This window comes from Equus quagga, chromosome 14 (assembly GCF_021613505.1).
Source record: "Equus quagga isolate Etosha38 chromosome 14, UCLA_HA_Equagga_1.0, whole genome shotgun sequence".
Taxonomy (NCBI): Eukaryota; Metazoa; Chordata; class Mammalia; order Perissodactyla; family Equidae; genus Equus; species Equus quagga.
In genome coordinates, this window is record NC_060280.1 from 31,967,885 (window position 1) to 31,980,887 (window position 13,003).

Below are 13,003 nucleotides of genomic sequence, written 5' to 3' on the forward strand. Positions count from 1 at the left end.
AGGTTGTTAACTATCATAATCTTAATAAAAATAAAAAATAAAAAAATAAAATAAAAAAATAAAGATAGTGGTGGGTGTCTCTCTCTGACCTGCTAGATGGGATGCTGCCCAATTCATGAATCGCTGAATAAAGCAAATTAGATCTTCTAAATAAATAAATAAAGATAGTGGTGACATCAAAAAAAAAAATTTATTCCTAGGCTACACTATATGTTGATGAGAGGTTGGCAGTGGCTCTGCTACATAGCATCTTCACCTCAAAATGAGCAGCATTTACCTATTTCTAGTATCAGTAATCATAGCAAAGTGAATAGAGAACATGGTGTAACATTTTCAAAAGTGTAACACATCACTTTTCCTTGCATTTTACGGACCAAAGCCAAGTCACATAGCCATGTCTGAATTCACTAGCATGGGAATATATACACTTCCCAAAGGGAATCATATCTTTTGTAGTTGTCCCACACAAATCTGGAACCCCCATCCCATTTTCCTAAGTTTATGGCCACCATGGAAGAGTTGACATTTTCCAACCTACTTTACAAATAGGTAGGACCATGTGCCTGTGTTCTTACCAACGGAACAACAGGAGTAATGAATATATGCAACTTCTGCTTCACTTCTTATAACAAAATTGCTTGCTCTGGACTTTCTTTCCCCTTCCTGCAGCTGAAGCACATTCTAAAACACAAAAAGGCAAAATGCCCTAGGGTAGAACAATAATAGAAGGAACCTGGATCCCTGAATAATCTCATGGAACACAGATGCCCCCAGAGTCTAGATCAGTCAGATTGTTATAATAGAGAAAAATAAATTTATTGCTTGTTTAAGTAATTATATTTTGGAGTCTGTTTGTTACATTAGTTTAGTCTCTACCCTAATATAGATTCACTTTATTTTTCTGAGTAAAGATGTTCAATATACTGGCCTTGGAACTCAGAAGATTCAGGATGAAAACATGAATCATTAGCATACGCGATTTCAAGTCATGGGAATAAATAAGATCATCTAGGGAGAGTATACTAAATGAGACTAGAGGAGGGTCTAGACCAAAGCACTGTAGTACAAAAACTTTAGAAGCTTAGACAAAAAGAAATACCTGGAAAAAGACACTACTACAGGCAGAAGGAAAATCAGGAAAGTAACCTAAGAGCCAAAAAGAAGAGAGTGTTTCAAGGAAACAACAACTAGAGAATTGAGAAGATATGGACTAAAAAGTTATCATTTGAATTTAACAATAAGGAGACCCCTCAAACCCTCACACTGTAAAAGAAATTTTATTGGAATGGAATGGTACAGAGAAGAAAAATTTGAATGGACTGAGGAGTGAATAGCAGGCAAAGAAACAGAATAGCAAATTAAAAAAATTATTTCAAGAGATTTGGCTATAAAAGTAAGATAGACAACTTCCAGGTGGCCCATAATGATCTTTACCTCCTGGTATTCACTGCCCTTGCGTGATTCTCTTCCTGCCACTGGCCCCCCTGCTTTGGTTATGAGCCAAATCTAGTATTTCATTCTAAAACACAGAATATGGCAAAAGTCACATGTCATTTCTAAAATTCGGTTACAAAAAGACATGACTTTTGTCTTAGGTGCTCTCTCTCACTCACTGGCTTTGTTGCAATCTTGTAAGCTGCCCCATGGAGCTGCAATGCTGTGCATTGCCCTACGGAGAAGCCATGACAAGGAAGTGAATTCTGTCAACAGCCAGGTAATTGAGCTTGGACGTGGATCCTCCCCCAGAGGAGCCTTCAGATAAGATTGCAAGCCAGGCTGACAGCTTGACTACAGCCTTACGAGACTTTGAGCTAGAGGCACCCAGCCAGGCCATATTCAGATTCCTAACACACAAAAACTGTGAGATAATAAATGTTCGATGTTTGTTGTCTTCAGCTGCTATGTTTTGGGGTGATTTGCCATGAAAGTAATAGATAACTAATACAAAGGTGAAGAAATGAGTATGAGTAACAGGTGAAGGGAAATAAAGAGTTAAGAGAGAGCTTAAAATTCTTTAACAAAATATAGACTTCAGCATGTCAAAAAGGATAAGGGAAAAATATACACCTACAAATAAGGTGTGTTTGTGTGTGCATGTGTGTACAAACTTCACTTACAGAGCAGCAGTCTTAAAAATTAGGAAAAAGGACAGTAAATATAAGTATGAAATTAGCGAATCTCAATAAATATCTAAGTAGAAAAATTATTTTTTAATATTGAAGAAGGATCTAGAATATGTTAAGTAAGGCCATAAAACAAATCTCAACAAAATTAATGGGATCAAAATCATACAAAGTATGTTCTCCTACACAATGAAATGAAATTAGAAATCAATAACAGGAAAAAATTGGAGAAATTCATAAATATGTGGAAATTAAACAACGTACTACAAAATAATCAATGGGTCAAAGAAAAAAATCACAGGGAAAAAAGAAAATACATCAAGATGAATGAAGACAAAATACAACATACCAATCTATAGACTGAAGCTAAAGCAGGGATAAGATGGAATATAATAGCTGAAAATTCCTATATTAAAAAAGAGGAAGATCTAAAATTAATAACCTAAACTTCTACCTTAAGACGTTAGAAAAGAAGAGCACACTAAACCCAAAGCAAGTAGAAGAAAGGAAATAATCAAATAGAAAAACAACAGAGAAATTCAACAAAACCAAAAAGTTAGTTCTTAAAACTATCAATCAAATTGACAAACTCTAGCTACACTGACCAAGAAAAAAAGAGAACACTCAAATTAGTAAAATAAAGAAAGAAAGAGCGGTCATTACTACTGAATTTACATAAGTAAAAAGGATTATAAGTGAATACTATGAACAACGGTATGCTAATAAACTAGATAAGCTAGATAAAATGGACAATTTCCTAGAAAAATGCAAACTACTGAAATAGACTCAAGGAAAAATATAAATATGAATAGATCTATGAAAAATAAAAAGACTGAATTTTCCAACAAAGAAGCCCAAGCCCAGATGGCTTCACTGTTAAATTCTCATAAATGTTTAAAGGATTAATACTAACACTTCACAAACACTTGTAAAACAATAAGAGGGGAAAACCCCAACTGCTCATTCTGTGAGCCCAGTATTAGCCAGATACCAAAACCAGACAAACACATCTCAAGAAAACAGACCCATATCCCTGATGAATCCAGGCACAAAAATCTTCAAAAATAAGTTAACAAACTAAATCTAGCAACATATAAAAAGAATTACGGACCAGGACCAAGCGGGACTGATTGCAGGGTTGTGAGGTTTCAACATGTAAAAATTAAATTAATCAACATAATACACCATATTAATAGAATAAAGGACAAAATTCATATCAATAAAGGCAGAAAAAATGTTACACAAAATCCAAAAACTTTCATGATAAAAATACTCAATAAACTAGGAAAGGAAGAGAATTTCCTCAACCTGATAAAGGATCTATGAAAACCTGTTGGCTAACATCATACTCCCCATAGAATCAGGAACATGACAAAGATGTCTGTTCTCATCATTTCTACTCAACAGTACACCAGAGGTCCTAGTGAGATCAACTATTTAAGAAAAAGAAATAAAGGGCATCCAGATTGGAAAGGGGAAAGTAAAACTATTTATGCCTGCAGAAGACACAATCCTGTATATAGAAAATCTTAAGAATCCACACACACAAAAAAAACAAACTGTTTGAGCTAATAAAGTTTGGCGGTCGGAAGGTACAAGATCAATATACAAAAATTAGTTATATTCCTACACACTAGCAATGAATGATCTGAAAATGAAATTAAGAAGACAATTCCATTTACAATCCCATCAAAAACAACAAAATACTAAGGAATAAACTCAACAAAAGAAGTCTAAGACTGAACTCAGAAAACTACAAAACATTTTTGAAAGAAATTAAAAACCTAAATATTTCGAAAGACATCTTATTTTCATAGATCAAAAGATTCACTTTTGTTAAGAAGCCAATTCTCCCCAAACTTATCTACAGATTATACACAATCTTTATCCAAATCCTAGCTGGCATTTTTGCAGAAATTAATAAGCTGATTCTCAAACTCCTAAGTAATGCAAGTGGTACAGAATAGCCAAAACAGTCTTGAAAGAGATGAAAACTTTCAAAATTTACCAAAAAGCTACAGCAATCAAGACAGTATGGTACCTGCATAAATAACGACATATAAGTCAACAGAAGAAAGATTTCAGAAATAAACTCTTACATTTATGGTCAAGTGACTTTCTACAAGGATGTCAAAGCAATCCAATGGGGGAAAGAATAGTCTTTTCAACAAATGGTAATAGAACAACTGGATATCCACATGCCAAAGAATGTAGTTGAACTCTTGTCTCATAGCATATACAAAAATCAACTTAAAATGGATCATAGATCTAAATGTAAGAGCTATACTACAAAGCTCTTAGAATAAAATATAAGACTAGGGGCCAGCCCAGTGGGGCAGCGGTTAAGTGCACACGTTCCACTTCGGCGGCCCGGGGTTCGCCACTTCGGATCCCTGGTGCGGACATGGCACCACTTGGCAAGCCATGCTGAGGTAGGCGTCCCACATATAAAGTAGAGGAAGATGGGCATGGATGTTAGCTCAGGGCCAGTCTTCCGCAGCAAAAAGAGGAGGATTGGCAGCAGTTAACTCAGGGCTAATCTTCCTCAAAACAAAAGTAAAAAAAAAAAAATTTACTCTAAAAAAAATAAATTAATTAAATAAAATATAGGATTAAATCTTCATGACCTTGGGTTGGGCAATTGTTTCTTACATACGACACCAATGGACTACCCACAAAAGAAAAAAATAAATTGGACTTCATCAAAATTAAAACTTTCATGCATCAAAGGACATTGCATAGAAAGTGAAAAAACAACACAAGGAATGGGAGAAAATACTTGCAAATCACATAGCTGGTAAGGGTCTGGTATCCAGAATACATAAAGAACTCTTAAAACTCAACAACAAAAAAACAAACAAAAAATGGACAAGGATATTTAGACATTTTTCCAAAGAAGATATACAAAGGCCAACAAGCACATGAAAAGAATGCTCAACATCGTTTAGTCATAAGAGAAATGCAAATCAAAACCATAATGAGGTAACACTTCACATCCACTAGGATGGTTAAAATCAACCAATCAATCAATCAATTAATTAATATAATAAGGGTGGGTGAGGAGGGATGTGGAAAAGTTGCACCTGCATACATTTCTAGTGGAAATGTAAAAGGACGCAGCTGCTTTGGAAAATAGTCTGGCAGTTCTTCAAAAAGTTAAACATAGAATTACCATATGACCCAGCAATTCTACTCTAGATATATACTCAAAAGAAATGAAATCACGTCTATCCAAAAACTGTACACAAATGTTCATAGCAGCACTATGCACAACAGCTAAAGATGGAAACAAGCCAAATATCATAAACTGACAAGTAAATAAATATAATGTGGTATTATCCATACAATGGAATATTATTCAGGCATAAAAAGGAACAAAGTTCTGATATATGCTACAACATGGATGAACCTTGAAAACATCATGCTAAGCGCAAGAAGTCAGATACAAAAGGCCACATATTGTATGATTCTACTTATTTGAAACATCCAGAATAGGCAAACCCATAGAGTGAGAAAACAGATTAATGGTTGCTAAGGACTTGCGGAAGGGGGAATAATTGCTAATGGGTATGGGGTGTCTTTATGGGGAGATGAAAATGTTCTGCTTTAAACAGTTGCACAACCTTGTGAATATAGTGAAAAACACTGAATTGTAAACTTTCAAAAGGCAAATTTTATATTACGTGACTCTATCTCAATTTTTTAAAACTGTGCTAGTTCTGTGGTTGTGACCATAAAACTGAAGGGGTTTATAAAATCACCTCATCCTATTTCTCAGATTTTACGAAGAAACTGAGATACAAGGAGCAAAGCAGATTATCCATGGTCCTAAAGTTTGTTAACAGTACAGCTGGTAGTTACAAAAGATATTTCTACCTCAATTCTCAGAACATGTGAAAAACAAAAAAAAACCTCACTTTAACAAACAGATTTATTTACAAGAGACTACATCCTTTAAAATGTTATGTTAAAATCAGTGTCCTGAACCTCAGTAAAATAATTGAAAAAAAAAAGGAAAAGAAAATGAGTGTCCTGAAATTCCAGTTCTCTTTTTAAGCTCCAGAACGTTGATTCTTAATCATTAATAAGTATTTTGTTACAAGCAAAACAGAAACTTCACTGGTATTTTAAAAAGCACTCTGAATAGTTAAAAATTTACTCATTTATCATTCACAGTTTAATATATTTCAGAGATTTAATTAAACATTAGTTAATCAGGCTTTTAGAAAATCCCACAGCACCAAAGGTTTCAAATGCTGAGCCAATTCTGAAGTGCTTCAAATTCATGCAAAAATATTGGAATATATTTCATACTGAGTTTTTCAAAAGTTAAGACATTCCTACCATTTAGAGTTCAGGGTCTCTCCTTGAATCTGGGCAGAATTGTGGCTGCTTCAACCAACAGAGTATGGTGAAAGTGACCTTTCCAAATACGTGACCCAGAGAATCAGTGAGCTGATTAAAATGATTATTGTTCTATGGCACTTAATTTGGAGTGGTGTTTATATAGCAAAGATAACTAGAACAGCACATGTGACTTTTATAATAAAAACACGCAGCTCTTGTTCCCTGCTGGTTCCTCTTTTCACAGCACTTTATAATCATACACATTCCTCCTCCCGCCCCAAAAAGCAGATAAGAAGATACAGGTATATATAAACATATCTATTTTTTAAAATAAGACAAGAAAATTACATAGCTTTTCAATCACCTGAAAATATAACCTAATATTCTGGTATGTTAAAGAATTCAAACTACCCCCAAAGGACATCATGGAGGTAGGTATAAACATCAGCTTAGGCTTCCAAAAATTGTGCGGTTCTCTAAGTTTGAATGCAATTCCAAACAACTTTTCCTGAATAGAAATGCCCTTAACAAGGTTTATCCTAAAGCAACCGTGTTCTCATTACCCAGCTCATTCTCATTAAGAATAGGTTTGGCCTTGTTGATAACTTAGAAGTCTCTCATATCGACCTAAAGGTCTTTGGACATCTCACCTTTTAAGTAAGAGACAAATTCTGGATCTGTCTATGCATACTGTGTGATCTTAAGGAAAAACAATTCTCTTGGGCCTTATCTGTATCTCACTTGATTTGATCAAGATGACTTTAAGGATTAAATGAGAAGACATGAAATGTCTTGAGCACAGTGTTAGGCACAAGAGACATAACACTTCTGAAATCTAACTTTAGGACTCAAGACTACTGCTTAGCAGCTGCAAAAGAGAATCACACACTGACAGTAATCATATGGATTTCTGAGTCCTATTTTGCAACTTTTAGTAGACTATATTAAATAAGTTAAGCATATTATGTAACATAACATCAATTTATGATAGAGTTTTCAGTAACAGACAAAGTAATTTAAGAATTTGTACCTTGATCAAATATTTCTCCCATCTGTCGGCTGTAACAGATTTGCCAATCTTCCTCATCAGCTTCAAATGGAGCTCCACTAATTCTTTTGGTACTTCAAAGGAAGAAAATATAATGTTAGCCAGGAAAATAAAACATTTGTAAATAGTTAAGATTATAAAAAAAGAACTTTGCCCAATGCTGAATACTTTTTCAAAATAGATGATGCGCATTTTAGCTATCATTTAGACCTCTCAATCAGAAAAGATTAAACTAGGGCAAGAAATAACTGAAAACCACTTTCTTAAAGATGAGCGGGAATGTTCATGTTTTCTTTCAAAATATCATCAAGTCAGAGTGAATTTTAATGTAAGCAGTGGACTTCTGGGTGGTGATGACGTGTCAGTGTAGGCTCATCACTTGTAACCAATGCAGCACTGTGCTTGTGGATGTGGGGGAGGCTGTACATGTGTAGGCTCATCAGTTGTAACCAATGCAGCACTGTGGCTGTGGATGTGGGGGAGGCTGTACATGTGTTGGGGAAGAGGGTCTATGCGAACTCTCTGTATTTTGTGCTTAATTTCTCTGTGAATTTAAAATATAAAGTCTATTAAAAAAATCAAGTGAAAGTACTTAACCATATCACTAAAATTTCTACTCTGTTTGTTTCTCCTAACACATAATTGTTTTCTTTATGAGATTGCAGACCAAGACATAGATTCACAGAATTAGAAAGGAATCAAGGAACATAAATTCCAAAATGATGGATACCTCAGAATACAGGCTAATGGTTTTCAAATTGTTTCAGAAACCTACTCTTCCAATCTATCCCTTATCCAATGTGCTAAACTCCTCTACAGCACCCTACAGAGTGTTTGTTTGACAACCTCCAGGGACAGAAAATTTACTTATCTTCAAAAGTTCTGATTATTAGAAGGTTACCCTTACACGAAGTCAAAATCTGCCTTCCTACACCTTCCTCCCTTGGTTCTTGCTCTTAATCTCTAGTTTCAAACACAATACTTTCAATTCCTCTTCTATTGGAACCTTCAAATATTTGAAGATTACTATATTCCCTCAGGTTCTCTATTCTAATTATAAACAAGAAAAGTTCCTTCAAATAGCTCCTGGGCGTGATCTGATTACGTCGTTTAACCATATTAATTAGACCTGAGGAAAATACGACATGCACATGCCTGTCAAATTCAGCATTTCCCAAATATCAAATACCACTAGTAACCTAGGAGAAATTACAGGTACGCTATCCAAAAAGGTTACATAATCAATACATTAGGAAAATACTAGATCCAAAAAAGAAAAAAAAAGTTTGTGTTTTACCACAGGACTGCTTGAAGTCTTTACCGATTGTCTTATTTGCATTGTGAATATCCAAGATAGGGACATAATTTGCAGCATTCTATAATATATTTGATCAGAGAATCTCTTTCTGTGAAACACAGAACATCTTATAGGATACAAGTGCTCTGAAATACAAGCTGGAAAATGATGGAGTAATCTTTTTCAGGCATTCTTTCAGATTTTTATTCTCTACTAAAGCTACTTCTAACTTGAAATGCCCCTGAAGTATAAGAAAATATTTACCCATTTAACAAATTTCTGTGGGTCCGCTATTAGTAAGCAAGAAATAGTCTCTGCTCTTAATGAGCTTACTGAAGTGAGTCTTCCTAAAGGAGTAGATGGTGGGTGAGTTGGAGGTAAGAGGGAGCAGCACAGGAGGGTTGGGTATAGACAAGTAAATAGACAATTATACTAAGCCAAGAGCTGAAGTATGGGATTGAGGGTGGAGTGGAGAAAAGTGGGGAAGGACACTGCTTACAGAAGTTAACAGCAGATGCAAAAGGCTGAAAAACAAAGTGCTCGTGGAACTAAAGGAATGGACACAGAAAAAGGGCATAATCATGAAGAGCCTTATAAGGCCAGGCTAAGAAGTTTACATTTTCTTTAAAAGTTTAAGCAAGACAGTGCTCTGTAATCCAGAAAGACCTCAATGACTGAATTGCAGGAAAACAGACTGCTTTTATTTGCTTGTTTGTTTTAGGAGGTGGGGTGCAGGGCAGTGATTACACGTAAATTTAGGAAAATATCAATCCAGAAAGACGAGAGTAACCTGAACTAAGGTAGACGTCATACAGAGAGAAGTGGGAAGATCTGAGAAATGTTTAGGAAACAAACAATAAAATTTAGTGATTGACTGGTTATGCAAAGTGACAGAGAAAGAGACAAGAAAACCCGAGGCACTGGCTTAGCCAATGACAATATAGTAGGAAGAAAACGCCCTGGGCTCAATTCTCAGTTCCCTCACTTTAACACAAAGAGACCACGATTCTGCTCAAGTTCTTTAAACACCAAATCTCAAATTCCTCATCTATAACAAAGGGCTGCCTTGGCTGTCTTACAGTTTTAAAACTGCAAAACAGTATATGAAGCTAAAACACCTTTATTTTTACTTCTGTGGTGATATTTGGGGAACCAAGGTGAGTTTCAATTTCTCCTTTTTTCTGCAAATACAGGTAGACTTTATGATTCAAGCCTTCTTGAATCTTGCCTTCCTACATCTCAAACCTGCTATTTCCCCCATTTCCTCTAAGATATCACTGTATCTTCTCACTTCAGAAAAATACCTATATTGGGACCAGCATGTGAACTTAACCACTAAGCCATCGGGCCGGCACCTTGTGATTAAAACTTTTTTTTTTAACTTTTTTTCCCCCTGCTTTATCTCCCCAAATCCCCCCTGGTACATAGTTATATATCTTAGTTGTAGGTCCTTCTAGTTGTGGTATGTGGGATGCCGCCTCAACGTGGCCTGACGAGTGGTGCCATGTCCGCGCCCAGGATCCGAACCAGCAAAACCCTGGGCCACCGCATCGGAGCACGCGAACTTAATCGCTCGGCCACGGGGCCGGCCCCGTGATTACAACTTTTAAGATCTACTCCCTCAGCAACTTTCAAATATGCAATATAGTATAGTATTAACTGTAGTCACCACCTGTCCATTACATCTCCAGGACTTATTTACTTTATAACTGGGAGTTTATACCTTTTGACTCCCCCTTTACCCATTTTACATCTTTTTTTTTTGTACTAAGTATTCAAAACATACTGTGCATTTTACACTTACAGCACATCTGAATTCACACTAGCCATACTTCAAGTGCTCAAAAGTCACGTATGGCTAGTGGCTACTGGATCGGATTACGTAGAGCTTGCATATTTAAAACTAAAATTTATAACCTACAATTTACTAACAATTTATTTATATATTTTTGAGATATAACTGACATATAACATTATATTAGTTTCAGGTGTACAACACAATGATTCGATATTTATATATATTGCAAAATGATCACCACAATTAGTTAACATTTGATTTATTTATTTATTTTTTGTTACAAATAGAACTGACAAGCTGATAACCCTTATGGACTATAGAAGCTGTCAATATTTTTTATTGATAAGAAACAAGAAAAACAAAGACAAAAATTAATCAACATTATAATTAAACTGAAAATATCAAAATTCCCATATTTTATATTCTCTAAAACAGGATTCTCTATTCAATAGAACATTCTAGGATGATGGAAATATTCTATATCTGTACTTTCCAATACAGTAGCCATTAGCTACATGTGACTATTGAGTACTCGATATGTGGCTAATAAAACTGAGGAACTAAACTTTTAATTTATTTATTTTTAAATTAATTTAAATAGCCAAAAATGGCAAGTGGCTATGATTTTGGACAGTGCAGCTGTGAATTATCAATCATATTTTTAAAACATAGGATTATTTTCTAAAACATGCACTGACAATCTGTAAATTCACTTATTTATCACCTGGAACATTTTCTAAGTAGTCACATTTTCAGAACTTTAGGTAATTATTAACTTCATTCTAAAGAATTATCTACTAACCAACTTCATGTCATTCTGAAAAATAATAGGTTTTGTTCCAATTAAACCAAGCTCTCCACCTTTTCACATGATAGATTTCATATGTAACCTTTAACAGAGCTGTTTCATTCACAAGGCCTCCGGAGATGAAAGACTCTGAAGCAGAAGAAAAGGTCGGGGCTGCGTGAATTCATGGAGGGTCTGCCAGGAGGATGCAGGTATGAAGCAGCAGAAAGTGGCAGAATCCCAGAGTGCATTACTGATCCAATCACTCAAAGATGCTCTATTATTTTGACATTTTTCTAAGCATCTTTGTAGCAGCAAGCCTTAAGAATGCTGCTGCTTCTGCAATTCTAGTCTTGTTACTTATAATTCTGCTTTTTGAATGGCAAAATTTACGGCGGCTCACAATAACTAAATGACATAATTCTTCTCATTTCTCAGTAAAGTCTTTTACTCAAACTTCCTCTATGCTTATAAGCAGAGATACACTTAGTCACAAAAACAGCAGATTTTAGGGAGGCCACTGTTAAAAGAACACTGATTTCACATACAGTGATTGAAAGATAAGCTTACAATAAGCTTTTCCTTACTGCCCAGTTTTTACAAACTAGGTTGGTGAAGCACAGTTTTAACAGTAATGAGAATGGTCCTACAGGCTGCTTGATCTTCGAAATAACTGTCCATATTTGTATACCTTATCTTCAAGGAGTTCATTTAACCAACCAGCCTGAAGTTTTCTGAAAAGCAAAGAAATGGCTCAAGACTATGAACTGTAACTTAGGCCACTATCTGAAAAGCTATACTTCAGAGATGCCAGGAAAAAATAATATAAATCACTAAGCTCAGCCTATTACCATTATGGAAAAAAATTAATCCAAGAATAGTTGTTATGCAGGCAGACAAACTATAGGGTATCTGCTGCTCCACTTTAGGATTTTGAGTTTTCATTGAGAATCATATTCACCATATGAAACACACCAAACATGGCTTAGATTATTTCAGAACCAAAACTGTGAAAATGTCTCTTCTACAAAGAAAAGTAATCTGTGTACAGTTGTCCCTTGACATCCGTGGGGAATCGGTTCAAGGACCCCTGCGGATACCAAAATCCACAGATGCTCAAGTCCCTTACATAAAATGGAGTAGAATTTGCATATAAGCTACACACGTCCTCCTATAAACTTTGAATCATCTCTGGAATACTTATATTACCTAATACAATGTAAATGTTATATAAATAGTTATTGTACTGTATTGTGTAGTGAATAATGACAAGAAAAAAGCAGCCGCACTTTCAGAACATTAGGTAATTAGTTATGTTCAGTACAGATGCAACCATCCGTAGGCCTTTAGATCCCAGTTGGTTGAATCCATGGATGCAGAACCCGTGGATACACAGAGCCAACTGTACCACAAATACAAGCACAGCTGGAGGTTGTGATAACTAGCAATACAGCACTCCTTCCTGAAGGAGAAAGTAGATTTTCTTTATGGAGAGGAAAGACCTCTGGGTAAGATAACGTGAGTGACCCTCACATCAGTCAGTCTTTAAGGGTTTATTCTTTCCTTATACTTAACAAACAGCATCCTGGCAGAGGGAATCTGA

At 35.4% G+C, this 13,003-nt stretch overlaps 1 protein-coding gene across 2 annotated transcripts in view; it reads right to left on the reverse strand.

Annotated features, from left to right (window-relative positions):
• Positions 1-13,003, reverse strand: part of RSF1 (remodeling and spacing factor 1) — a 143,628-nt gene that overhangs the window by 99,125 nt on the left and 31,500 nt on the right. For both annotated transcript variants that reach the window (XM_046685220.1, XM_046685219.1), the window contains exon 2: positions 7,501-7,592. In XM_046685220.1, the coding sequence (XP_046541176.1) occupies positions 7,501-7,592 (92 nt within the window). The remainder of the gene's footprint in view (positions 1-7,500; positions 7,593-13,003) is intronic.